Below are 27722 nucleotides of genomic sequence, written 5' to 3'. Positions count from 1 at the left end.
TGCGCTGCGGCGCGGGGCGTGGCCCCGGCAGGGCGTGGCCGGGGCGTGGCCGATGACGCAAGCCCCCAAGCCCCGCCCCGGTCAGCTGAGCGCGCCGCACCGCCCCCCCCCGCGCCCCCCCGACCCCCCCACCACCATCCTCCTCCTCCTCCTCCTCCCTCCGCCCTCCGCATCCCCGCGCCGCCACCCGCAGCCTCGCCCGGCCGCGCGCGCCCCTGGGTGCCCCCCGAACCGCCCCGGCACCGAGACATGGCCCCCATCGGACTCAAGGCTGTGGTGGGAGAGAGTAAGATCCGCGCCCCCCCCGCGGGGTTCGGGGCTGGGGGGCAGCGCGGGGAAGCGGCGGGGGCGGGGGGGCTGCCCCGGCCGGGGTGGGGTGGGGGGGATGCTGCGGATGCGCAATACGGACCCTCGGGGATTGGGGGGGACACACGGGACACCCCCGTGGGGACACGCGGGCGTCGTGGGCTGGGGGGGCCGGGGGTGCTGTCACCTTCCGGGCTGTGTTTGTTGAATTTTTGCGGGTGTTTGAGGTTTTTCTGCAGTGCTGGGCGAGGGGGGGGGATTGGTGACGGGGCGGCGGTGGAGAAGCGGGGGGGGGACAAGGAAGCCGGAGACGCTCGAACCCCCCATGGTTTTATGCCCCACTCGGTTTATCCCCCATCGCTCCCCAGTCCCCCAAAGGGCCTAGGGAGGGCACAGAGAGGTGCAGACCCCCCCAAACCCTCCCCCAGCGCGGTGCCAGGCCGGGCCCTCCCGCTTTGTCTGCAGCAAATCCCGCTCAAACGCTGGCCTTCATTCCATTATTATTATTATTATTATCATCATTCCTATCATTATTATTATTATTTCCCCGGGTGTGCCTTTGCTCCCCTAACCCGGGGGCGCCCCTGTGTGTGTCCCCCCTCCCCGGGCATCCCTTGCCGCGGGGGTCCCGCTCCCTTCCCGGCCGGAATGTCGCCGGGAGCCGCGGGGGGGGCACGGCCCCATCGTCCCCGGCTCCGCTTCCTCCTTCCCGGCTGTGCAAGGCGATATTTTCCCGGGGGGAAACGAAGTGGGGGGGGGGGAGGTTGTTCTCCAAAAACACCCGAGGCTGGACCAGGAAGGAGGGGCGCTTCCTTTCCCCGGGGCGAAATTAAGGCGAAAAATCTCCGCATTATAGAGGGAAAAAAAAAAAAGAAGAAAATGAAAGGGCAGGAACCGGTGGGAACTTCCCCCCGCAGCCATGAGCCTTCCTCCTCCTCCTCCTCCTCCTCCCCCGCCTCTCGCAGGGTTTATTTCCGTGGCACCGTGGCCGGCCGCGGCCGGATCTGGGTGTTTTTTGGGGTTTTTCGGTGTTTTTGGGGTTTTTTCGCTGGTTTTGGGGGGTTTTGGCGTGCCAGCCGTGCCCGTGGCCGTCCCCCCGCCCTCCCGCGGGCGCTGCAGATGGCGCGGCCGGGCCGGTGGTGTGATCGGGTGGGTGGCGATGGCCAGGGGGGGACACGGGGGGGGATCCCCGTGGGTGCGTGGCCCTGCCCCCCTGCCGGTGTCACCTGCCGGTGTCACCTGCCCGCGGGGATGGGGGCTGCGAGCCCAAAATGGACGGGAGAGGCAGGGCAGTGTCCCGGTGTGGCTGTGCTGCAGGAGCAGCGCTGGGGAGGGGGGGTTTGCTGGGCTGTATCTGGGGAGAATGGTCCCCCAAGAGGGGACAGGGCTGTCCCCAGCCCGGGGAAGGGGGATCAGAGCCCTGGCAGGGCCCGAGAGGGGACAGAGACCAGCGCCACTGCGTGTCCCCTATTTCCATTCATTGTCTCAGCGCTGGGAGACAGCGCAGCCACACACACACACACACAGAGGTTCCCGGCAGCATCAGGGAAATCTGACTTAATCCTCCCCTTCAGGGTTTAGTGACAAACCGCTCCGTTCTTTTCCCTGCAAACCATCATTCCGGGCTGGCGACGCTAATGTGGAGCCGGGCAGCGGCGGCGGGGCCGGGCTGGCGGGGACGCGTGGGTGGCTGCGAGGGGGGAGCCGCGCTTGTGCATCAGAAATGCTGCAGAGCAGCGAGGGTGGCACCGGGGGGGCACCCCGGGGTCCCCGCGGGGGTCTGGGTGCTCCTCAGCCCCCCATGGGCAGCTCCTGGGCTCGGTGCATCAGCCTGCCTTGGGGGGCTGGATGCTGGAGATGCTCCCGCAGAGTTGGAGCCGGGTCTCCAGCTCGCTGTCCCTGGGCACTGGCACGAGGTTTCCTGGGCTGCGCCAGCCGGGCACCCCCCGGAGGATTTCCTGCAGGAGATGTTTGCTCCTGAGGAACAGGAGAGCCAAACCTGGGGCTGACCCCGAGGCAGGACATCTCCTGTGGGCTCCTTTTCCAGCAGGAAGGGATGGGGAGGAGGGATGGAGGGATGGAGGGATGGATGGATGGATGGATGGATGGATGGATGGATGGATGGATGGATGGATGGATGGATGGATGGATGGATGGATGGATGGATGGATGGATGGATGGGGAGGATGCTGCCGCGTTGCCATGGCTCGCTCCGCCAGCCCCCCCTCCCGAGCTGCATTCTGCCCTGGCTTCCCTCCAGACCCGGATTATTCCTCTGACCAGCTGGTGCCATAACAGGACGGGGTTTGGAGGCCTCTGATGAGGTTGGAGGCGGCGGGCAGGGGGAGAGGTGGCCCAGGGCTGCAGGAGGAGGAGGGCAGATGCAGAATGTCACCGCCAGAGCTGTGGGTGTGTGCTGGGGGTGTCCCTGCACCTGCCCGAGGTATCCAGCCGTGGTGACTGCATCCTCCTGCGCTGGCTGTTGTCTGCACAGGCTTGGAGCTCAGTGTGTTTGTCCCCAGAGGTGATGCCTGAGGACTAGGTCCTGCTGTGTCGCTGTCCCCTCCCAGGGAGGGCTGGCCCCTCTGCCCTGGTGCTGGTTGGGAAAAATCTCACCTGAGAGTGGCAGCTCTGAGGACACCCAGCCCTAAAACTGCATTGGACCCTCAACTGCTCAGACCTCCCCAAATCATCACCTGACCCTGCCACTGCAGGGACATCATCCCCAAATTTTCACCTGACCCTCCCATTGCAGGGACATCATCCCCAAATCTTCACCTGACCCCCAGCTGCTCAGACATCATCCCCAAATTTTCACCTGACCCCCCCACTGCAGGGACATCCCTCCCATCCTCTCGTGCCCCTTGGATCTTCTCAGGGCCACCTACCCCTGCCCAGCCCAGTGGTGGCTCTCCTGCAGCAGCCTGCAGTGAGGAGGAGGAGGAGGAGGAGGAGGCTGGTTTTACTTCAGTGGAGTGTCAGCAGCCAGGAGAGACGGGCCCTGCTGCAGGGGTGACACCTGTGCAGTGCCTGCCACCGCTCTGGGCTGGCACAGGACACCAGGACACGCAGCTGGATGTGATTCCATGGTGGATCCAAACCCCTGCAGCCCTTCAGCCTCCCCAGAGGCTCCCTTGGCTCCCGGTGCTGTCAGGGGCAGGAGGAGCCCTGGGATAAGGAAGCACTTTGCAGAGGCAGCAAGAAAACACCTTTCCCCCAGGGCACCAGGTGATCCTCCCACGGGGCAGCCTCACCTGCCCAGCCTCCCCCAGAGCTGACCTGTGCCCTGTGCCTCCTGCCAGGGCCATGCCCACGGGCACATCCTGCCTTGACACTGCCCAGTGTCACTGCGTGTCCCCAGCTGGGCCTCTCCGGGGTCCAGCCCTGCCTGGGGGTGACTCAGGGACTCGGGCTGGGGTTGTGCTGCACCTGCAAGGGCAGGGCTGGGGCTGCTGCCAGCCTGGGCCACAGCCTGGGGGCCTGACCCAGCCTGGCTGTGTGGGGCACCTTAGGGCTCCACCAGCCCCTGCTGGGCACAGGGAGCCCTGGAGGGTCAGATGCTGCTCGTGGAGGATGTTCTGAGCCTGTCTCAGTGCCCAGGGGATCCAGGAGGGTCAGATGCTGCTCGTGGAGGATGTTCTGAGCCTGTCTAGGCTCTCGTCGGACCAGGAATCTTGTAATCTATCCTTCTCAGTCCCAGGGGATCCAGGAGGGTCAGATACTGCTCGTGGAGGATGTTCTGAGCCTGTCTCAGTGCCCACAGGACATGGCTGGTGTGCTGCCCATGCCAGGCCTGGCAAGGGCTGTGCCAGGCACAGAGGAAGAGGAGGCAGCGAAGGGCACAGGGACCATTGGAGGGGTGCCCATGGCATCCTCTTGCCTGCACAGGGCGCAGCTGTGACCTCAGAGGGTGGGTGAGGGGCAGGAGGTCTCTGCAGCCTGTCCCCACCACGGGTGGGAGCAGACCCTGAATCCAGTGGCTCCCTGAGCAGCCCATCCTCCCAATTCCCACATTCCAGGAGTCCCCGTGGTGCCAGCCTGGTGTGTGGGTACAGGAATGGGCAAAGCTGGGGCTGTGGCTCTGTCACCAGGCTCTGTCTCACCTCTGGTGTTGGCTCGAAGTTGGAAAAGCTTGAAAAAAATCGTTGTAAAATTCAGCGTTCACCATCTCAAGCATTGCAGAACAATTTCAGTCCCCAGTCTGCACCAGGAGCTGAGAAACTCCTGCCCATATGTGCCCATGGAAGGTGACCAAGAGTGACAAACCTGAGTTTGGCAGGACTGCATCCACCCACCATGTGCGGGAAGGTTAAAAAAGCCACCAATGGAGAGGATTTCGACTCCTTCCTTTTAGAAAGAAGAAGAAGTGAGGTCTCTCTCTGATTCCTCTGCACCTCTTGGAGAAAGCGGCCCAGGAGAGATTCCTTCCTTCTTCCCACAGAATCAACACTTTGCAGAGGAGAATCATCGCCATCACAAGGCTCCTGGTCTCACGCTGAGGAGCAGATGCTGCTCCCTCCAACTCACAGTGCGGGGAAGGAGCTTGGCTCTGGAGGCTGCAAAAATAGAGCAGGGCTGAAGGTGCTGGAATGTGTGGGCTCCCACATCGCCCAGGATGGCAGAGAACACTGGGGATGTGCACGCACCTGTGGGCACCTGTGCTGGAGGGGCTTTTGTGGAGCCCATCAGATGGATCAGGGAGCAGCAAGGACCACTCAGCCACGTGCCAGCTGCCCTCCAGCCTGTCCTGCTGTCCCTGAGGGACAGGAGACCAGCCCAGCCTGGATTCCCACCAAAGAACCACAATTTGTTGGCGTTTTCCTCCGTTTTGGCTCAAGGCAGAGAGAAGAACGAGCTCAGAAAGTCGTGGCCACACGGAGGAATGTGGGGGTCACCTCCCCTCAGGGCCACTGTGACACCTCTGGGCACTGAAGCACCACAGCCAGGGACAACATCTGCTGGGGATGGAAACATCTGGAGCAAGAGGACGCGTGGTGGTGAAGGGTGGTGCCTTCAGCAGGGACCTGAAGGGCTGTGGGTTGTTGATTGTACCCAAACTGGGAAACTGCTCGGCTCCCAGATCCTTGTGCAGGCCCAAGGAAATTGTCTGGAGTTCCCACAGAGTCTCCTGAGCTGGAAGGGACCCACAAGGATCAGCACAGTTCAGCTTCTGCCCTGCAGGACACCCCAACCATCCCCCTGTGCCTGATCCTGCAGTGGAAACCTCATGGATTTTCCTCTGTTTCTGCAGGGCACTCAGAGGGCTCTTGGGTGTGATCATGCATTTCATTTCCCTTTTTCACTTCTGGCTGTGTTACTCAACTTCTGCAGATTTCAAGAGCTCCAGGTCTCCATCCTCCTCCTCCTCCCTAGGCTGTGCAGCTCTCCCAGGGCTTTGCCCAGCAGGGATAAACGTGGGCACGCGTCATGAGAGCAGTGCAAACAGGAAAAGGAGGAGTTAAACACATGGCTGGGACTAATCCCTGGGTTCCTGGGTGAGAAATGTGTCCTCCAGGAAGGGTGAGGGCTTCCAGGCATAATCCAGTGAGAAAAACAGGTGTTCAGGACTTGGGCTGCTGAAGGGGAAGTGGTTGAGGCTTGTTTGGGTTTTGGGCACAGCAGTGGCCAGACTCAGGTCATCCCTGGGTGGTTCTTAGCTGTGCTGAGGCACATCAGCTGGCCTTTGTCTCCTCTCAGTGATTCCCATGTGCTGGTGGCTGTGCAGGGCCATTCCTGCCACCCTGAGCTCCCTGCTGCCTGTTTTATTTGGGGTGGCACCTGCAGAGCCCCAGCTGGGGCTGTGTGGAGCTGGGGACGTGCTCTGCTCCGTGCTTGGATCAGTGCAATGTTCACACTGGCTTGAGCAATGAGTTAATGAAGCAGCACAAATGCAGTTGCCAGGCCAACCCAAAGCCAAACGTGTCTGTCTGGAGATGCAGCCTGACAGCTTTTTAGGAGAAGTGGCACTCCAGCAAACCTCACCCATGGATTCATGGGTTTCCGTGATCCAGCTCTCCAGAGCTGCCCTGGGATTTGGGATCCCTCTCAGGTTCCTGTGGTTGAGATGACTTTGGAGGTATTAGAAAGTTGTTTTATTTTAGTTTTGCAGCTGAAGAAGTTGAGATTTGTTTGGTTTGCTTTTTAAGGTTGTTTATTTTTTCTTATCTATTCCATTCTTTCTCTGACCTGCTGAGATCCAACAGCTCAGGTTGTGGCACAGTGACAACCCTTGGGGTGGTGTTAGCTTTTTATATTATGAACTACATGTATTTTATTTACAATAATTTTCTAATACTTATCACTGGTGTTAGCTTGTCTTTACTCTAAACCAATCAAAAAGTGTCACCATCTTAGCAGAAGTTGGAGGACAAGAAGGAGAAGGACAGGACACACCCAGATTCTTCCATCTTGCTTCTTGAACTTCCATTCTAAAACTCTAAAATTTTACTTTTTCACCCTGTGATAAATTCACTATCATTCTACTCAAACTTTTGTGGCTTGTAACTCTTCACACAAGGTTGGTAATTGTTTCCATGGGTTAAAACCAAAGGCACGGGTGTTTTTGACTCCATGCCAAGGTCCCTGAGCCCCCTGCCAGGGTCTCAAGTCACTCAGGACAGCCAGAGGAATATCCTGGGTCCTGACAGATCCTGAGACACAGCAGAGGGAAAAGCTCAATCCCTGCCCATCCATAAAGCAGCTCCATCCTCCTGTGCCACTGCAGGCCACCACGAGGTCCTGGGTGTGGCAGTGAAGGAGCATTTGTGAGCAGCAGGAATTCCCAGGAGGGAAGGGCTTGGCCATGGCTGCCGGCACTGGGGTGGCCCTGCTGCTGCGTCCCCAGCCTGCTGTCCCAGCCAGGACAAGGCTTTAGGGGAGCCTTAGGCTTTAGCACACCCACCAGGGGAGGTCAGGGCTGCTCATCAGCTTCCAGGCCTGTTCTGAAGCAGGAAATGGGCTTGGGGAACCCCAAAAGGGATCCATCTCTTGGGGAACCCCAAATGGGTTCAGCCCGTGGGGTATCATAAAATGGGTTCATCCCTTGGGGCATCCCAAAATGAGTCCATCTCTTGGGGCATCATAAAAAGAGTTCATCTTCTGGGGAACCCCAAAATGGATCCATCTTTTGGGGCATCATAAAATGGGTCCATCTCTTGGGGCCTCATAAAAATGGTCGATGTCTTGGGGAATCCCAACATGGATCCATCTTTTGGGGAACTCCAAAATGGGTCCATCTGTTGGGGCATCATAAAAAGGGTTTTTCTCTTGGGGAACCCCAAATAGGTCCATCTCTTGGGGCATCATAAAATGGGTCCATCTCTTGGGGAACCCCAACATGGGTTAATCTCTTGGGGCATTATAAAAAGGGTTCATCTTCTGAGGAACCCCAAAATGGATCCATCTTTTGAGGCATCATAAAATGAGTCCATTTCTTGGGGCATCCCAAAATGAGTCCATCTCTTGGGGCATCATAAAAAGGGTTTTTCTCTTGGGGAATCCCAAATAGATCCATCTCTTGGGGCATCCCAAAATTAGTCCATCTCTTGGGGAACCCCAAAATGGATCCATCTCTTGGGGAACCCCAAAATGGGTCTATTTCTTGGGGAACCCCAACACAGGTCCATCTCTTGGGGACACAGCTTTGTTGACATGGCAGGATGCTCCCTCCTTGCCCAGCCCCAGTGGGACACGTGAGGCTGGCTCTGTTTCCATGCCCAGGGCAGGGCTGGGGGAAGGCCAGGGTATAATAATGTGGGATGAGCCTCTTGGAGGGATGGATGGGCTCAAGTCCTACTAGGCCAGCGTGTCACCTGCTTGGGAATGCTGCAGGGGGCACGGCCATGCCATGTGTCACCCTGAGAACAAGCCTGGGTGTCCAGCATGTCACCTGCCTGGTGGCTCTTTTAGGGCCATACTGCTCCAAGGGTTCTCCATTCACAGCAGAGATGTGCTGCCCCCTGTGCTTTACTGGGATGGAGCTGATGGGGTGATGGAGCTGGTCCTCTGGTGCTGGAGGAGGATCCAGAGCTGTCTGTATTCCCTGTTCTTGGGAGAAATTGTCATTAGAATTCTTTCAGCCTGAAGGAAACAGATGTATTGTGTTAGGTCTAGGTAAGCCAAGTGTTGGAGGCACTGAGTGAGCTGCTCATATGGATTTTTTTTCCCCCCTGAAAACCTGGTTTTATCTCCAAGATGAAAAACTTGGCTGTCAGCATCACCAAATGATGTTAGATCCTAAAATCTCTGTCTGGCCAGATGTTTGAGGACATGGACAGCAACATCTGGCCTGCTGATGTGGAATGAGAGAGCAGCACTTCTGGGAGGGGACTGAGCATGGCTTGAGGACCTTGGGGCCTCAGGACCTCCCATTTCCCCTGGGAGTGCAGAGCACTCTTCCCTGAGCTGGGGTTTAGGGGCTGCTGCAGGGACACCAGGAGGGGAAGTTCATGGCCACGTCTCCCTAAATGTGACACCAGCCTCCAGCTTTTGATGGACTTTGTGCCCTTTGGCAGGACCCTGGAGCTCTTTGGAGGATGCTCTGTGGATCCTTCCTGCCCCTGCCTGGGCTCTGGGCAGCTCAGAAAAGCCAAAATTTTGTGGGAGAGCCAAAATTTGGAGTCAGATCTGACCCACGGTCAGGGCAGGAGAGGACATCAGTGTAGGGAATGAGTGTGCCCAGGGACCAGGGATTTATGGACTGACACCCTAAACCTACCAAGCTCAGAGAAATTACCCTTTGAGGTGCCCAGCTCCTGCTCTGAGGCCCATCCTGGTTCCAGGGTCAGGCTGGGGATGTGACAGCACTTCCTGCAGCCAGGCAGGTGCTCCCCCCTCAAACATCCTCCATCCATCCAGCCCATCCCTGTGCAGGAGGGACAGGGTGTTCCCACAGAGCCGCAATGTCCCTGCAGCCAGGACACGCTGGGGAGGCTGAGGCAGCACTTTGGGAGCCTTTTTTGGGATCTCCTGCCCTTGGGCCCTCTTCCCTCATGGGAACACCATCCCCTGGGCCACAGGATGCTCCTCCCAGCCTCCTTCTGTCCTTCCTTCCCTGTCCTTCCTTCCCCAGCTGGATTGTCATTGCAGGGAGGGGCAGGAATTCTTCCTGGCTGCTGCTTTCTGCTGACCCCTTCCATGGTGCTCCAGCAGGGCCCCTGGGCTTTACTGGGGTGGAGCTGTGGGGTGGGATGGCATGAAGGTGGAGCCTGTGGGATGGGATGAGGATGGAGCTGATGGGTTGGGATGGAATGATGGAGCTGATGGCATGATGGAGCTGATCAGATAGGATGATGATGGAGCCTGCGGGATGGGATGAAGATGGAGCCTGTAGGATGGGATGGAAGGATGGTTGAGCCTCTGGGATGGGATGGGATGGGATGGGATGAGGATGGAGGCCGTGGGATGGGATGATGGAACTGATGGGATGGGATGATAATTGAGCCTGTGGGATGGGATGGGATGGGATGATGGAACTGATGGGATGGGATGATAATTGAGCCTGTGGGATGGGGTGACAATGGAGCTGATGGAATGGGATGAAGATGGAGCCTGTGGGATGGGATGGGATGAGGATGGAGATGGTGGAGCCTGTGGGATGGGATGGCATGGGATGGGATAATGATGGAGCCTGTGGGATGGGGCGATGATGGAGCTGATGGGATGGGATGAGGATTGAGCTGATGGGCTGGGATGAGGATGGAGATGGTGGAGCCTGTGGGATAGGATGGCATGGCTGATGGGATGGGATGATGATGGAGCCTCAGTGCCGCCCTGCAGACAGTGCTGTTGTTGCTGGATCCTCACTCTGGGGCAGGAGCCAAGTGAGCAATGGCAGGAGGAGCAGGGATGTGCTGGCACAGCTCCTCGCCAGCTGGGCCCTGCTGTCAGGGTGCAGGGAGCAGCACTGGGGTGCACGGGCAGCCCTCACTGCCAGCTCCTGCCCACACAGGACCATTCCTGCTGCAGTTGGTGGGTGCAGGTGGGCAGCACACGTGGACACAGGCAGCAGCTTTGCCTGCCCAGTTCAGGTACCCAGGTACCCTCCATCCCCTCTTCCCAGCTTGGAGCTGTCCTGTGTCCCCTCTCCCCGTGGGGAGGCCAAAGGATGTGACCAAGGCCAAGGCCAGTGTCCTCTGGGGGCTCCCTGCAGGCAGATTTAGTTATTTATTTATTAAGGGCACCTTTGGGCAGGAAAGGTGATGGATGTGCAGTGGCAGGAATGGCTGTAGGAATTGGTATGGATGTGCAGTGGCAGGAATGGCTGTTTGCTCCAGGTTTTGCAGCAGGACAGACAGACAGCAGCACTCAGAGGCTCCTGTGTTATCCCTGTGGGCACCAGTGCCAGCTCTGGACCCTGCTGGGCTTTACCCAGGGAAGCAGCACCCTTGGGGTGACCCACAGGGAAGGCTCCCAGGGCTGAGGCTGGCAGGGTGACACCCTCACACCTCTGGTTTCTAGTTCAGAGATGTTCCTTAACTGGCTCTTTATTGGGCATTTCCATCCCTGTCCCTGGCACCAGGGGCTCAGAGCAAACCCTGCAGGGATGAAATCCAGGGGAAATGCTGTGTGAGGATTGGCACTGACTCCTTTCCTCAGGCTCAGCTCTGTGAGGGACAGAGGTTCACTCACCAGGGTCAGAGGGAACCTGCAGGGTTTGGGGGGCTCCTCTCTCCCCCAAACCAGATATTTGGGCAGCAGGGCAAGGCTTGAACCCCCCTTCCTGCCACCCAGCCCCAAAGGTTGTCCCACTGCCACCTGCCCATGTCCCTGAACTGTCCCAGGGGGCGGGCCTGGGGCAGGAGCAGGGGAGTTTGGGGTGGGTGCTCCTGGGGTGCTGCTGTCCTGCCTGGTTGCATAAGCCCAGCAGCCACGGGAGGTGAAATGGGATTGTGAGGGATTACAAGGAACAGGCTCAGGCCGCTTGATTCTTGTTTCTAAAAGGAGCTCTTAAGCTGCTGTTGTTTTCCCAGCACTTTGGATTAGGGCTGAACGTCGTGGGGCAGCCCCAGGCTCCCCAGAGGGACCCCCCCAGCCAGCCTGGGGTCTGTCTGTGAGTGCCAAGCACGAGAGAAAACAGGGCTGGGGGGTGACCACCCCTCCCTGGGCACCCCAAAACCACCCCCATCCCCTCCTCCATCCCCAGTTAAGGCACAGTGTGAGTGGCACAGGGTGACCCTGCACAGAGATGGGGATTTGGTGCCCCCAGTGCAGCCCCTGGGGTGCTGTAGGAGGGACACTGGGGTCTCACCATTGCCCCATCCCCTTTCTTGCAGAGATTATGCACGATGTGATCCGGAAAGTGAAGAAGAAGGGGGAATGGAAGGTGAGCGCTGAACCCAGGGAGGAAGCAGGGAGGGTGGGGAAGGTCCTGCCGTGCCCCCAGCTCACAGGGTGCTCACAGGGTGCTCATGGGGTGCTCACAGGGTGTTCACAGGCTGCTCTCCTGTCCCCAGGTGCTGGTGGTGGACCAGCTGAGCATGCGCATGCTCTCGTCCTGCTGCAAGATGACCGACATCATGACAGAGGGCATCACCAGTGAGTTGCCCCTCCCTGCCTCCACATTCCCTGTGGGAAAGGCCAGATCTCCCTGTGCACCAGGACACCCACAAAGGCATCTCCAGGCTGGCACAGGGAGGTTGGCACAGCCCCCACCCAGCCCTATCCCACTTGGGATGGAGCCACTCCACCTCCATGGCCCAGGGATGGCTCCTGGTGCCGGGCTGCAGTTCCACAGGTGCCTCCTTGCCTGCTGGGGCTGGAGCAGCCAGAACACCTTGTATCCTGGCAGCCCTTCAGTTCGAGGAGGGGACCAGGTGTTGGTTTTTAGCAGCCTGATAATGAAATGGCTCCCTGCAACACCTGGGAAGGAGAAGGAAATGCCAGGCTGGGTCCTGGGAGGTGTTTGGGATTAGTGGGGTTTTGTCTGGGACAGCAGAGCTCAGGTGAAGGGGGATGTGAGGATAAACCAAGGGAACAGGAGCACAGACGGATCCCCTGGGATGTGGCCAGCTGCCCACACCCAGAGCTCCAGCAGGGCTGGGGTGGGTGGGCAGGGACGAGTGCCTGGGGGTGTTTTGGCTGTGGAGGGGCTGCCATGGGGAATCCAGTGGCTGTGGGCTATCCAGCCACCACGGGGTGTCCAGCAGCCCTGCCCACAGCCCCCTGCCCTGATCCCTGACCCCTGTTCTCCCCCCAAGTTGTGGAAGACATCAACAAGCGCCGGGAGCCGCTGCCCAGCCTGGAGGCCGTGTATCTCATCACCCCCTCTGAGAAGGTGAGTGCACGAGGGCACAGGGACAGGGTGAGGCCTGGCATGGGCAGCTGTGCCCATGGGGAGCATCCTGGCTCTGGTGGTCTCGGGTTGCTGTTGATAATTGCTGCCCTGAGATGTGCAGGGTGTCTCTGCTTCAGCCCGCACGGCTGAAGAACGAGTCTGGACTCTTCACTTTTCTGTCTTGAGGTTGTTTATTAATTCTTATCTATAAAATTTTCTTTCTGCCCAGCTGAGATCTGCTCAGCAGGGCAGCCACAGGCACTCTGACCGCCCCTGAGGCGGTGTTGTCTTTTTATACTACAAACTACATATAACATATTTACACTTAATTCCCAATACCTATCACCTATGTTAGACAGTGCACTTCTACTCTAAACCAGTCCCAAAGTGCCAACATCACTGCAGAAAATGGAGAGCAAGAAGAAGAAGAAAGGCTGGACATGCCCAGATTCCTCCATCTTGTCCCCATAACCCCCATACCAAAAATCCTAAAATCTACATTTTCACCCTGTGATCATTTTGTTATTACACTATTCAAACCTGTGTGACTTTCACATCCTCATACAAAGCTGGTGACTTGCTCCAGGGGTCAAAATCAAACCCCCAGGTGCTCTGGGCTGTGTGCCAGGGTCTCTGAGCCCCCCGGCGGGGTCCTCGGCAGCTCTGGACACCCAGAGGGATGCACTGAGTTCTGACACAGTGGTGCCAGCAGGGTGATGGCATGGAGGTGCAGAGCTTGCCCTGAGCAGGAGGGAGGCTCACAGTGCCATCCTGCCCAGCCCAGCTGCTCCCTCTCTCTTCCAGTCCATCCACTCCCTCATCAACGACTTCAAGGATCCCCCCACCTCCAAGTACAGAGCTGCCCACGTCTTCTTCACTGACTGTGAGTACCCAGAGGGGTGGGGAGGGGTGAGGGATGAGGCATGGAGAGATGCTGAGCACCACCCTCCTCCTCCTCCTCCCCTCCCAGCCTGTCCTGACGCCCTGTTCAACGAGCTGGTGAAATCCCGCGCCGCCAAGGTCATCAAAACCCTGACTGAGATCAACATTGCCTTCCTCCCCTCCGAGTCCCAGGTGAGCCTGGGGCAGGCTGGGGGACAGCCAGGGGGTGCTCCAGGTCCCTCTGCAGCCCACAGGGTTTGTGTAACCGCCCTACACCCCAGCTGGCTCCTTGCTCCCTCCCTGTCTCCTCAGATGCCTTCCCAGGCTGATCCCAGAGGGATTTAGCGGGTGCTGTGCCTTGGCCCCGTGCCCACAGCTGTGCTGGCCAGCTCTGCCACCAGCCAAGGGCACCAGAGAGCTGGCCCTGGGCCATCTGCCCCTGCTGGGGACAAAGGGACCAGGGGCCAGACGGTGCCAGACCTGCTGGGTGCCATTAACCCTTCAATGCTCAGCATTCCTAGGGAGTGACCCCTTGGCATCTTCACGTGGTTGTTACTGGGGGCACAGCTGGGGAACAGTGTGTTTCTGCTTGGCCTCAGGTCTCTGTTTCCTTGCCTGGGAGGGGTCTTCTGTCTCCTCTGCTCAGCTGGGAGGGACACATGGATAGGGATCCTCCCATGGAGCTGGAGCTGGAAATTCTGAGGCATGCCCTGAGCATCTCTGAGCTCCAGCTGCCTGGTCCCAGACTCAGTTGGGTCCATCTGGGCATGAATCCGGTTTCCAAACCCAGCTGGGGTAGGGCAGCTCTCCTGCAGACATCCCTCCCCTCTGACCTCCCTGCCTCTGCACCCCCAGGTTTATTCTCTGGATTCAGCTGACTCCTTCCAGAGCTTTTACAGCCCACACAAGGCCCAGATGAAGAACCCGATCCTGGAGCGCCTGGCAGAGCAGATTGCCACGCTCTGTGCCACCCTGAAGGAGTACCCAGCCGTGCGGTACCGCGGGTGAGGCCAGCGTGGGCACCCAGGGGCAGGATGGGGCCAGGGCGGGCACCCAGGGGCAGGGATGGGATCAGTGTGGGCATCCAGGGGCATGGATGGGATCAGTGTGGGCATCCAGGGGCATGGATGGGGCCAGTGTGGGCATCCAGGGATGTGGATGAGATCAGTTTGGGCATCCAGGGGCAGGGATGGAGGCAGGGTGGGCATCCAGGGGCAGGGATGGGATCAGTGTGGGCATCCAGGGGCAGGGATGGGATCAGTGTGGGCATCCAGGGGCATGGATGGGGCCAGGGTGGGCTCATGTGCAGGAGTGGAGAGATTCAGTTTGGGCATACAGGGCAGGGATGGAGGGAGGGGGGGCAGGGATGGATGGGATCAGTGTGGGCATCCAGGGGCAGGGATGGGATCAGTGTGGGCATCCAGGGGCAGGGATGGGGCTGCTGTGCCCAGTGCTGGTCAGAGCGTGTGGTGGCACAGACAGACAGACAGCCATTCTCAGTGTAAACAGGCTCAGACTTCTGGGGAGCTGGGGGGTTGGCACCCTGAAATCTAAGTGGCACCAAGGCAGAGGAGAGCTGTAGAGGAGAGGTGGGAGTGCACAACAAAACCTGCTCGGGTCCTGCTCTTCCATGAGCCAAGGATGTTGCACAGGGCAGCCAACATCTCCTCCCTGTGCCGTGCCCTGTGGGGCTGACCTGTCCCCTGCCTCCCCAGGGATTACAAGGACAATGCCATGCTGGCACAGCTCATCCAGGACAAGCTGGATGCCTACAAGGCTGATGACCCCACCATGGGTGAGGTGAGCACTGCTGGCAGTGGGGAGGGTGCTGGGGTGATGCTTCCCTCCTGCAGTCCTGCTCAAAACTCTGCCCTGGGGGGACCCCAGAGCACCCCAGAGCAGCTGTGGGGCTGAGGGAGCCCCCAGGGTGGTGCTGACGGCTCTGCTGTGCCCGCAGGGTCCAGACAAGGCTCGCTCCCAGCTGCTCATCCTGGACCGTGGCTTTGACCCCGCGTCCCCGGTGCTGCACGAGCTCACCTTCCAGGCCATGAGCTACGACCTGCTGCCCATCGAGAACGACGTCTACAAGTGAGTGCAGGGCACCCCAGCCTCCTGTGACGCCCCTGAGGGCAGTCCCAGAGCAGCAGCTGGGAGCTCAGCATCCCTGCATCCACTGGGTCCTCCATCCATTGGGTTCTCCATCTGTTGGGTCCTGCATCCATTGGATTCTCCATCCACTGGGTTCTCCATCCCTTGAGTCCTGCATCCATTGGATTCTCCATCCACTGGGTTCTCCATCTGTTGGGTCCTGCATCCATTGGATTCTCCATCCCTTGAGTCCTGCATCCACTGGGTCCTCCATCCATTGGGTCCTCCATCCATTGGGTCCTCCATCCATTGGGTTCCTCATCCATTGGGTTCCTCATCCATTGGGTCCTCATCCATTGGGTTCCTCATCCATTGGGTCCTCCATCCACTGGGTCCTCCATCCATTGGATTCCCCATCCATTGGGTTCCCCATCCATTGGATTCTCCATCCATTGGATTCTCCATCCATTGGGTTCCCCATCCATTGGGTTCCCCATCTGGTTCCCCAGTGGTTCCCCATCCATTGGGTCCCCCATCCATTGGGTTCCCCATCCATTGGGTTCCCCATCCATTGGGTCTTCCATCCATTGGGTTCCTCCATCCTGTTGGGTCTCTCCATCCATTGCCATCCTCCACGAGTCCTCCATTGGGGACACCAGTGTTGCACTCTGGCAGCCCTGGTGGGCAGGACAGGGCCTAAAAGAGCTTTCCCGCCCTTCAGCCCTCAGCCCATTCCCAACATTTAGGAGTTGAAGGGGTCCAAGAGGGGAAGAGGTCAATCCCAGTTGAAATCACTTTGCTGCTGGCACAGCCAAGAAGAGCCCTCGTGTCCCCCCAGCTCCCCAAACCCAGCAGTGAGGGGGCTGTGTGTGCCCTCAGCCCTGTCCCCTCTGTGACACCCCTCCCCTCACCCCAGGTACGAGACCAGTGGCATTGGTGAGGCCCGGATCAAGGAGGTTCTCCTGGACGAGGATGACGACCTGTGGGTCACCCTGCGCCACAAACACATCGCCGAGGTGTCCCAGTGAGTGGCCCTGGGGCTGGTTTGCTGCCTGGCTGGGACACTGGCCTGGCATTGCCACCCACCCCTCTGTGAGGGTCCCCTCCCCACTCACAGCTCTGCCCTCCTCCTCTCTCCAGGGAGGTGACCCGGTCCCTGAAGGAGTTTTCTTCCAGCAAGAGGATGAACACGGGTGACAAGGTGACCTGATGCAGCCACCCAGCTGGGGAGGGGCTCAGCCACGGGCTGGCACGTGGTGGGGTCTCCTGGGGACCCTTGTGCCAAGGAAGAAGGGTGGTCAGGTTCCTGGTGGGGGGAGATGGCTGTGGGGTGCCAGCCCTACAGCTGGGGCTGGGAAATGGGGTGCTATGGGAGAGCTCTGCACCGGGATCAGTTTGGGAAATGGGGTGCTGTTGGGGAGCTCTGCACCCAGGGATCAGTTTGGGAAATGGGGTGCTTGGAGCTCTCAGGGATCAGTTTTTGGGAAATGGGGTGCTATGGGGCTTGCACCCAGAATCAGTTTGGGAAATGGGGTGCTGTGGGGGGCTCTGCACCCAGGGATCAGTTTGGGAAATGGGGTGCTATGGGGGAGCTCTGCACCCAGAGATCAGTTTGGGAAATGGGGTGCTGTGGGAGAGCTCTGCACCCAGGGATCAGTTTATTGGGAAATGGGGTGCTGTGGGGGAGCTCTGCACCCAGGGATCAGTTTGGGAAATGGGGTGCTGTGGGAGAGCTCTGCACCTAGGGATCAGTTTCCCCCAGCACAGGGTCTGTGCACCTCCCTCAGCAGCTGCTCTGTCCCCATTCCCTGAGTTGGTGGCAGTGAGGGGACCCTGGTGGCCAGGAGCTGAAAGGACCATCTGAGCCCCAGCCAGGCACACGAGGCTCCCAGGAGGAGACCCTCAGGGGGTTTCTCCCCACCACAGCCCAGTTTGCAGAGCTGCACACCCCTCCTGCCTCTCAGCTTCAGAGGAGGAGACCTGGCAGTGGCACATCATGTGTCACCAAATCCCCACAGGGGGCTCACATGGCGACAGAAGTCCTTGGCAAGGTCATGTCCTCCTTGCTGGTGGCCCCCAGGTCCCTGAGGGTGAGTGACCATGTCCCCTTCCCTCACAGACCACCATGAGGGACCTGTCCCAGATGCTGAAGAAGATGCCACAGTACCAGAAGGAGCTCAGCAAGGTAAAGGGAGGGGACATTGTGTGTTCAGTGGCTGAGGGAGCAGGAGGTGGCAGCTGTCCCCTGGCCATGGCTGCTGGCACAGGGACCCTGAGCTGCTGCCAGCCATGCAGGGGTGACCACTCTTGTGTCCCCAGTACTCCACCCACCTGCACCTGGCTGAGGACTGCATGAAGCACTACCAGGGCACTGTGGACAAGCTGTGCCGAGTTGAGCAGGTACCAAACACCTCCCCACATTGCCATGGAACATGGAGGGTGCAGCTCCACCCTCCCAGCATGGAGTGGTGCTGAGCACGTGTTCCCTGCAGGACCTGGCCATGGGCACCGATGCTGAAGGTGAGAAGATCAAGGACCCCATGAGGGCCATTGTCCCCATCCTGCTGGATGGCAATGTCAGCACCTATGACAAGATCCGCATCATCTTGCTCTACATCTTCCTGAAGAACGGTGAGGACGTGTGGGCAGGCACATCCACGTTTGGCCAGGACACCCCAGCTCTGCCTCCCTGACCAGGCTGAGTGTCCTAAAGTGGCAGCAGAGGGGCTGTGTCCCCTCAGTGAGACATCCCTGAGAGAACACCCGCTGTTGCATTGCCAGGAATCACCGAGGAGAACCTGAACAAGCTGATCCAGCACGCTCAGATCCCGGCAGAGGACAGCGAGATCATCACCAACATGGCCCACCTCGGGGTGCCCATCATCACAGATGTGAGTGTGCTCCTCCCCTGGCCCTGCCCCTGTGCTCTGTCCCCTGGGGGTGCCCCTGGGGCTGTCCCTGGTGCTGCTGTGGCTCAGGGTGTCCCTGTGCTCTGTGCCCAGTCCACGCTGCGCCGCCGGAGCAAGCCGGAGCGCAAGGAGCGCATCAGCGAGCAGACCTACCAGCTGTCCCGGTGGACCCCGGTGATCAAGGACATCATGGAGGTGAGCCAGCAGCCAGGACAGGCCTGGGGGCAGGGCAGGGGGTCACAGAGCCACCCAGGAAGGACCAGCACAGAGCTGGGTGCTCCCAGCCCAGACCCTGCCACCTCTCTGGACGCGTGTCCTCCAGGCTGCTCCTGCCTGGGGCTGCAGCACAGTTGGGATATTTTGGGAGGCTTTCCTGGCTTCAGGTATGGGGCACAGAATCACAGAATGTGATCAGTTGGAAGGGATACCAAGGAATGTCAAATCCAGCCCCTGGCCTTGCACAGACACCCCAACAACCCCACCCTGGTGCCCCAGTTCTGGCAGGGAGGAACAGGAACACAGCCTGGGATTAAATCACTGCCTGCTGGGGGGACAGGATCTGCACTTGCTGAAAAGGGATGGGAAACTCAACTGATGCTGCGTGGACTCAGAGAATCAGAGTGTCACAGAATATCCTGAGCTGGAGGGACTGAAGGGATCCCCCAGCCCAGCCCCTGTCCCTGCCCAGCCCCCCCACAACCCCACCCTGTCCATCCCTGGCAGCGCTGGCCAAAGGCTCCTGGAGCTCTGGCAGCCTCGGGGCCGTGCCCATTCCCTGGGCAGCCTGGGCAGTGCCAGCACCCTCTGGGGGAAGAACCTTGCCCTGAGCTCAGCCTGAGCTGCCCTGGCCCAGCCCCAGCCGTGCCCTGGCTCCTGTCCCTGTCCCAGAGCAGAGATCAGTGCCTGCCCCTTCCCTTTCCCTCCTGAGGAAGTTTCAGACTGCACTGAGGTCTCCCCTCAGTCTCCATGGCCCAAACCAGGCTTGCCCAGCATCCCTGGATTACAAATGCAGTAACAACTTGGCTGGTTGTGTGTGTGCCACCGTGGCCACCAAGGTTGGGTGGCTTTGTCAAAGCCTTGCCCATGTCCCAGCAGAGCCAGGGGACAGGCATGGCTCTGTACAGCTGTGTCTGTCCTCAGGAGCTGTCCCAGGAGCTCTGCACTGGGATAGCCTTGGCTCAGACCAGCAGAGCCACAGTTCCCTCAGGTCCCAAAAGCACAGAGCTCATGTTTTCCTTTGTCACAACCCCCCCACAGGGTGGCTTCAAACCCAGGACACCCCTCAACCTCACCCCCAGGACAGAGGGGCCTGCCTCGGACAGCAGCACCTCAGCAAGGTGTCCCAGGTGACACTGACCCTGGGTGACAGTGACCCTGGGGGACACTGACCCTGGGTGACACTGGCACTGGCAGTGGGTGCCTCATGCTGGAGGGGGATCCCAGGGCTGGAACCTCCAGCTCAGCACCTGCTCCTGAGCTTCTCAAGAAGGAAATCCTGGGCACAGCCTGCAGAGGGGCTGTGGGGCCTGGGGCTGTGCCTGGCTCCTCGCTGACCCCAGGCCTGTGTCTGTCTGTCCCCAGGATGCCATCGATGACAAGCTGGACACCAAGCACTACCCGTACATCTCCACCCGCTCCTCCGCCTCCTTCAGCACCACTGCCGTCAGGTGGGTGCCCCTCTGCCCTGTCCGTGCCCACCTGGGTCATTGTCTGTGCCCACCTGGTCACTGTCAGCATCCATCCCACTCAGCCCCTGGGGCTGCAGCCAGCAGCAGCTCTGGGAGCTGCTCAGAGGGCATCGTGCCTCATTTCCCCTCAGGCACTTCATGTCTGCATTCCTTGGAGGCACCCCGGGTCTGTGTCCCTCCAGACAGCCTGTGCCTCTGTATCCCTTTAGGAATCCCTTGTCTCGGTTCCCTTCAGGCACCCTGTGCCTCAGTTTCCCTTCAGGCACCCTGTATCTCCATTTTTCTTTAGGCATTCTGTGCTCCAGTTTCCCTACAGATATCCTGTCATTGTTTCCCTTTGGGAATCCTGTGCCTTCACTTCCCTTCAGGCATCCCATTCCTCAGTTTCCCTCCAGACATCCCGTGCCTCAGTTTCCCTTTAGGAATCCCATGCCTCAGTTTCCCTTTAGGCACCCTATGCCTCACCTTCCCTTCATGCCTCCCATGCCTCCATTTCCCCCATGGCATCCTGTGCCTCACTTTCCCTTGAGGCATCCTGTGCTTCTGTTCCTTTGTAGGAATCCTGTGCCTCAGTTTCCCTTTAGGAATCCCATTCCTTATTTTCCCTTCGGACACAACATGCCTCAGTTTCCCTCCAGCCATCCCGTGCCTCAGTTTCCCTGTAGGAATCCCATTCTTCATTTTCCCTTTGAACACAACATGCCTCAGTTTCCCTCCAGATATCCCGTGCTTCTGTTCCTTTATGGGAATCCCATTCCTTAGTTTCTCTTTAGGAATCCCATTCCTTGTTTTCCCTTCAGACACAACATGCCTCAGTTTCCCTGTAGGAATCCCATGCCTCAGTTTCCCTCCAGCCATCCTGTGCCTCAATTTCCCTCCAGACATCCTGTGCTTCTGTTCCTTTGTAGGAATCCCATGCCTCAGTTTCCCTGTAGGAATCCCATTCCTCATTTTCCCTTTGGACACAATGTGCCTCAGCTTCCCTCCAGCCATCTCGTGCCTCAGTTTCCCTCCCTGTAACAACGAGCAGCGCTCTTGGCTGGATCACTGGACCTGCCCTGCTGTGACAGCAATGTCCGTGTGATTTAACTGAGACGTGGTGCCCGTCCTTCACCCTCCTCTTCCTCTCCTCAGTGCCCGCTACGGCCACTGGCACAAGAACAAGGCCCCCGGCGAGTACCGGAGCGGGCCCCGCCTCATCATCTTCATCCTGGGCGGGGTGAGCATGAACGAGATGCGCTGCGCCTACGAGGTGACACAAGCCAGCGGCAAGTGGGAGGTGCTAATAGGTGAGTGCTGGCCCGGGGCTGGCCCCTCCTGCTGGCTGCTCATCCCACTCCATCCCGCAAATCCCCGGCTCCAGAGCCTGCGGGAGCTGCAACTCTGCGGAAGGGTTTTCTCCGGACATCTCTTGTCACCCCCTGTGTGTCCCCTCCTTCCCCATCTGGGTTGTGTCACTCCAAACATCCTCATTTTTGCTTCCATCTCCTGGCTGGTGTTGTCTGAGCAGGGCTGGGGGAGAGGGGGAGGAGGTTCGGCAGCTCGGATTGCTCCTCGGTTTTGGGGTCATTACAGGAAGAAAAGTGCAAAATGAAGAGAGGTGCAAACAGGAGCCAGGTTTTTTAGGGTCATGCAGCAGGATGTGGTCAGGGCCAGCTCCCATCTCTGCTCCCAGGGGAGCTGTGGGTCAGGCACACAGGACACAGTGGATGCTCTACCAGCAAGGAGCTCTTAGGTGCCTAAAATTCCTCAGGGAAGCACAGCTTGGATACACCCCCTGTAGGGCACAGGCAGGTGTCCTTTACCGTCTGATGTGATGCCTGGTGGAGCCTATCCCCAGCATCTCTTCTGCTGCTTGGGGACAGCATCCCAGTCTCCATCCCCTCCTGCTGCCCCAGCTGTGTCCCTGTCACCGGACGCCCATCCCAGCTCCATCCTGCCTGTCACCATCTCATCCCGCCTCTCTCCAGGGTCCATCCCCTGCATGCGCCTCCAAGCTCCGGGCTCCGCCTGCTTCCTTCCTCTTCCTCCCCCCAGAGGCAGCTGGTGGTGGTGGTGGGGGAGCCTCGGCGCAGCCGTCAGCCCCGCTCTGTTCTCCTGCAGGTTCTACTCACATTCTCACTCCCACCAAATTTCTCATGGACCTGAGGCACCCCGACTTCAGGGACTCCACTAGGGTATCATTTGAGGATCAGGCTCCAGCAATGGAGTGAGCCAAAGAAACCAAGTAAAGGCAGCTTACTAATGAAAAAGAAACTCTTCCTCCCCGAAGGGTTTTCTTTGATTTTTCCATTCCTCTTTTTTTTTTAATTGTTGGTTTGGGGTCTGTTGGGTTCACTGATTAGAAAATGCTTGCGGTTCCTCCGACCAGGTGGAAAAGCATCCATCACCCCTCAGCCATGACCCCTGGCCAGCTCCTTCATGCCATGAGCTCCTCCTCACCAGGGCTGGAGGGGTCAGGGTCCTGCCTGCCCCACGGAGGGGGGGACAGAGCTCCCAGATTCTGCCCTGGGAGTGGCTGGAGCGGGGCTGGGGGAGAGGGGCAGCAGTGGAGACCCCAGCACTCGTCCTGGTCCATCCCCCTGGGCTGGGCACTGCTGGGACCCCCCAGCTCTGGGGTGCCCTGGGGCTGGAGTCCCACTCAGCTCAGGTTTGCTCTTGGATAGGCAGGAGCCTCGTGGCATTGCAGACCCCCAAACCCTGCCCTGGGGTTCAGCTCCTGCTGGTTTCACCAGTGAGTGCCACCCCAGCATGCCCTGTGTGCTGGTCCCTGCGGTGCCAGGGTGACTGTGGGGCTGAGCCAGCGTGGGCAGCACGGTGGGACCCCCACTGGCACCGTGCTGGGGGACCCCTGAGCACGGGAGATTTTCCTTGTTTTCCTTGTCCTGTCCCACCCTTCCTGGCCACCTCTGTGTCCCCAGGATGCTCCGTGCAGCTTGGGGGGCCTGGGGAAGGTCCCTTCACGCCGGCTGTTCCCTGCACTCCACCCCTGCACCCAGCAGTGCCTCCTGCAGTGACCCCAGTGCCACAACCCCCCTGCACCGGCTCCTCCCAGCCCCTGCCTCATCCCACCAGCTCCATCCCTCGCCTCCATTCCTCCTCTTGGTCCTTTTCCCGTTCTCCATGCCCTCAGAGCCCACACCCCCTCCCCATAGATTGCATTTCCTCGCAAGCATTTCCAGCGGCGCAGGGCCGGCGCCGCCAGGTAAGGGGGACCCGGGACAGCGGGGACGGGCTGGGCTCCCAAAGCCATCACTGATCCCCTTGCACCCCTTCTCCTCTGCTCCCACAGGGTCCACGCACATCCTCACCCCACAGAAACTGCTGGACACGCTGAAGAAACTCAATAAAACAGAGGAAGAGAGCAGCAGTTAAAAGGAAACGCTGTCACCACTCGATGCCGACCCACGTCCCCGCCGGGCGCCCGGCCCCGGGTGCCACCCTGCACCCAGTGGGCCCCAGCTTCTCTCTTATTCTTGTGTTGATCCCCCCTCTCCCCTCCCAGCGCCTCCCCCATCTCATTTTATCCACAGGGAGGGGATAACAGCCAAAAAAATAATAATATATATATATATATAAAGAAAATGGATGCATTGTGTTTAAGAGAAAAAGGAAAAAAAAAAATCTATATATTTGTAGCTGCAGCTGTGGGAAGCGCCCAGGAGCTCATTGCTGAGTAACCATCTGCCCATTGCTAGTGAATATGGTGGGGAAAATGACAGAAAAACACTTTTTTTGGGGGGGGAATGCTCCTCATTGGGGTCTTGTGTGGATGAGGAGGACAGATGGATGGACACCCCACACCGCTCCAGCCGCTGCTCAGGCGGGCGCCAGGCTGGCACCACCATCTGTCCCATGGCTTTTGGGGCGGTGTGTGCTCCTGCCAGATGTGCACGCCAACATCTGGGTGGGACTTTGGGATGGGGGTGGTGTGGGAGTGCAGCCAGGACGCTTCACACCGTGGTGGTAATTCCCATGTGAAACGGGACCAAACCGGTCAAAACTGGGAGCTGGGGCCTGTCTGCTTGCACAGCCCTGCTGCAGCCCCACCTCCCTCTCTGGGAATTCCCTCAAAAATACATATATATAAAAAATAAAAAGATATTTTATATATATATGTATACATCTCTGCTATCTCTCCATGGATACCTCTCTCCATCCATCCATCCATCCATCCCCACGGGAGCTCGGTGCCAATGCCCAGCTCCACTCGTGTCGTCCCGTGGTGAAGCGTTTCTGAGCGTGCCGTCACCTTGAGACCCCCAAAACCCCTCTGGGCCCTCCCCAAAAACCCTCTGGGGCCCCCCAAACCCCCAAGGCCCCCCCCCAAACCCTCTGGACTCTGTGTATATTAATGACTGTGTCTTGTGACGTTCTTACGAGCTTGGTGTATAGTGATTTCCCCAAACCTCTGATTTTAGTTGGGTTTTTATTTGACGCCCCTGGATTGCCCCCCTGTCCCTTGCCTTTAGATGCACTGCAATATTTTGGGGTCTATGGTTTTGTTCTCTTCCCCCTGAAGGCTGTGAGCCCCCTTTTCCTACCCTAAAATTGCTCTTTCTTGCCTCGTTGGTGGTTAGCCCCCTCCTTTCCCTTCCCTTCCCGTCTGCTCCTTGCCCATAAAGTTAAATATATATTTTTAGGGCAAAGGCTGTATCATTGCACTGATATTTGTTGGTTCCCCTTTGGTCTCCCAGCCCGTTTCTGTTCCTCTTTGGTTTAGCAATGCAAATGCTTCAGGATCTTGTATGTTGGACATTATTATTATTATTATTATTTTTTCTGTTACAGTTATTTATATAAAAAATAATTTATCAAAAAGGAAAACTTAAAAAAAAAATAATCTAGTCTGTCTTGGAACTTGTTTACCTTGAAATTACTGGAATCTAAATGTTTGAAAGTGTTGAAGCACAAACATGTATCATCTCTGTATATCTGTTCTTCTGTACTAAAGCACTCGAGTGACTAAATAAAAGCGATCTCCATCCCTAGTGCAACTGGGGCTGTGCTCTGCTGCTCCCTCAGGGCCAGGAAAACAGGGAAAAGGCATGGGAAAATATTCCCTCCAACCCCAAGGGAGGGCTGTGTGGTGATGCCAAACCTCCCCCTAGGAGTGGCTTTGGGAAGGAAAATCAGCACACGAGTCATCCAACTGCATTTATTTCCTTCAAAAATAGGCAATTTCTTCGTACAAAATACCACCCCAGTGGCTCTGCTGGGCGTTAAAAAATAGGGGATAAAGGAAAAAATACAACATTTGGTCCTGGTTACTACGTTTGGAATAATCAACCACACTTTCCACATGTTTCTATCACGCCCTGCCTGGGCTGGGGGAGTCACAGCTTCCAGCTTGGGGCAGGAGCATGAGCAGAGGCAACCAGAGACACATAAAACCTCTTTTAAATTCCCCAAACCTCTTTCAAATCCCCCAAACCTCTTTTAAATCCCCCAAACCCAGCCCTCTTGGCCCAAAAAAGGAGGAAGGGACAGCCCCATTCCCAACCCCTCTGGGCTCATGTCAGGATCAGGCTCAGGGGGAGCTTGGAAGGCTCCAGACCCGAGTCCCTCACTGATCCCCCCCCCTCCAAATGTGGGTATTTGTACAACAAATAAAAGAAAAATAAATACATTTGACACTGGCACTTCAGGTAGGTCCTACAGATAAACACAGGCTGAGGTGCTGGGGGTGGAGCAGAGGGTTTGGCTGGACCCATCCCTGGAAAAGCTGCCCCAACCACATCCTTTTCCCTAAAAAACAGGAATTAACTCCTTAGAAACCCAGCTGGGGGGACCAGGGGCTCCACAGCCCCACATCTACTTTGGTCTCAGGTGACTTCTCCTCCACCAGCCCAGCTTCCCTGAGGAGCTCAGGGGGAAAACCTCAAATCCTTCATTTTATTTTCTGTCTGGATGATGTTGTGGGTGGCCACATCCAGGGAAAAAACCCCACAAATGCCCTAAGGGTTGTGCTGGAAATGCAAACCAGAATATTTATATATATATGTATCTGTAGAAAGATATATCTATAGAACCAGATACAGATCTGGACATACACAGATCTATTTATATCTGTCGCTCTAGATATAGACATAAAACTAAATATCGATATGCCTATCTAGATATATCCATTTATAGATACACATATATCACACACACACATTATAGATCATCAATCAACACTCCAAAGAGCGATTTAGCTGCTTACTAGCTAAAAAATTCACATAAAAACCAACAAAATAAAAATAAATTTCCCCAGGGAGGATCCTGCTGGGTTCAAGTCCAAGGGCAGAGGGCAGAGCCCCTTGAGGAGGCCTGGAAAGGGGTGGAATAGGGAATGCCAGGGAATGCCAGGGAATTCTGCCCACACAGGCACAGAGGTAAACACAGCTGCCAAGGGGGCTCGACCCACACGAGGTCAGAGCACCCCCAGAAGTGCTCAGGGTGGGGTGGCCACGGCCCTGGGGGGACACCCCGCTGCTCCCAGGGGATGGGGCTGTGCAATGCTGGAGACTTCTGCCCATGCCTTCACCCCCCTCCTGCAGCCTGGGGGTCCTGGAGACGGACAGACAGACGGACAGGCCATGCAGGGACTGCAGGGAGGGTGGGAAGGGGGTGGGAGCCAGGGCAGGACCCCCTGAAGTCCCTCTGATCCTGCTGCCCCAGGTTTGGCAGGGAGCACACAGTGAGGGACAACGAGGGGCCCATCCTCCTCTCCTGGTGGCATGGAGGGCCTGAAGGCACCTCTGCCCCCATGTTTGACAGGGAGCACACAGTGCAGGGACACTGAGGGGCCCATCCTCCTCTCCTGGTGGCATGGAGGGCCTGAAGGTGCCTCCAGCCCTGCTGGCCCCAGGTTTGGTATGGAGCATGCAGCGAGGGACGCTGAGGGGTCCATCCTCCTCTCCTGGTGGCATGGAGGGCCTGGAGGCACCTCCGCCCCCATGTTTGACAGGGAGCACACAGTGAGGGACGCTGAGGGGCCCATCCGCCTCTCTTGGTAGCACAGAGACTCTGGAGGCACCTCCATCCCTGCTGCCCCCATGTTTGGCAGGGAGCACACAGTGAGGGATGCTGAGGGGTCCATCCCCCTCTCCTGGTGTCACAGAGGCCCTGCAGGTGCCAGCAGGGCCCTCAGAAGAGGCAGGAGCCGCGCAGGCCCCGCGGCCGGCCCAGCTCGGCGGCCAGGGCCCGGCTGATGCGGCTGGAGCTCAGCCTGGCGCTCTGGGCAGCCTCCACAGCCCGGCCCAGGCACCAGTTCAGCTCCTCCAGCTCCTCCAGCTCCAGGCTCAGGCAGCGCTGGTGGCCCTGGGGCCGCGGGGGACGCTCTGCCCGCCGGGGACCCGCAGGGACAGCGAGGGGGACCCCGGCCAGGGCTGGGGCTGAGGTAGGAACTGCTGGGGAGCAGTAGCTGGGAACAAGAAGGGACACGGGCTCAGTGATGGGGTCTGTGCCACCACCCCACCTTGTTTCCATCCCTCTTCCCCATTTCCTCCATGCCCACCCCACAGCACCACCCTCTGAACACAGCTTGTCCCCAGAGGAGCTGGTGGCAGTGTCACCCCAGAGTGGATCCCT

General features: G+C 58.4%; 2 protein-coding genes across 2 annotated transcripts in view; one reads left to right on the top strand and one right to left on the bottom strand.

Moving 5' to 3' along the window:
• The first annotated feature begins 136 nt into the window (after nt 1-136).
• Nucleotides 137-25144, top strand: STXBP1 (syntaxin binding protein 1). The gene is made up of 19 exons (XM_030961299.1): nt 137-286; nt 11580-11629; nt 11760-11841; nt 12504-12580; nt 13385-13463; nt 13551-13654; nt 14318-14466; nt 15178-15262; nt 15420-15550; nt 16467-16574; nt 16691-16751; nt 17670-17735; nt 17870-17950; nt 18043-18181; nt 18332-18441; nt 18553-18654; nt 20041-20126; nt 21282-21436; nt 23440-25144. The coding sequence occupies exons 1-19, from the start codon at nt 250-252 to the stop codon at nt 23520-23522; spliced, it is 1785 nt and encodes a 594-aa protein (XP_030817159.1). The 5' UTR covers nt 137-249; the 3' UTR covers nt 23523-25144.
• Nucleotides 25138-27722, bottom strand: part of AKNA (AT-hook transcription factor) — a 16300-nt gene continuing 13715 nt past the window's right edge. The window contains exon 22 of the mRNA XM_030961752.1: nt 25138-27555. Coding sequence (XP_030817612.1) covers nt 27279-27555 — 277 coding nt within the window. The 3' untranslated portion in view covers nt 25138-27278. The remainder of the gene's footprint in view (nt 27556-27722) is intronic.

Source organism: Camarhynchus parvulus, chromosome 17, assembly GCF_901933205.1.
Source record: "Camarhynchus parvulus chromosome 17, STF_HiC, whole genome shotgun sequence".
In the NCBI taxonomy this organism is placed as follows: domain Eukaryota; kingdom Metazoa; phylum Chordata; class Aves; order Passeriformes; family Thraupidae; genus Camarhynchus; species Camarhynchus parvulus.
The sequence above is the reverse complement of the archived record's forward strand: the minus strand, read 5'-3'. Positions and strand labels throughout refer to the sequence as shown.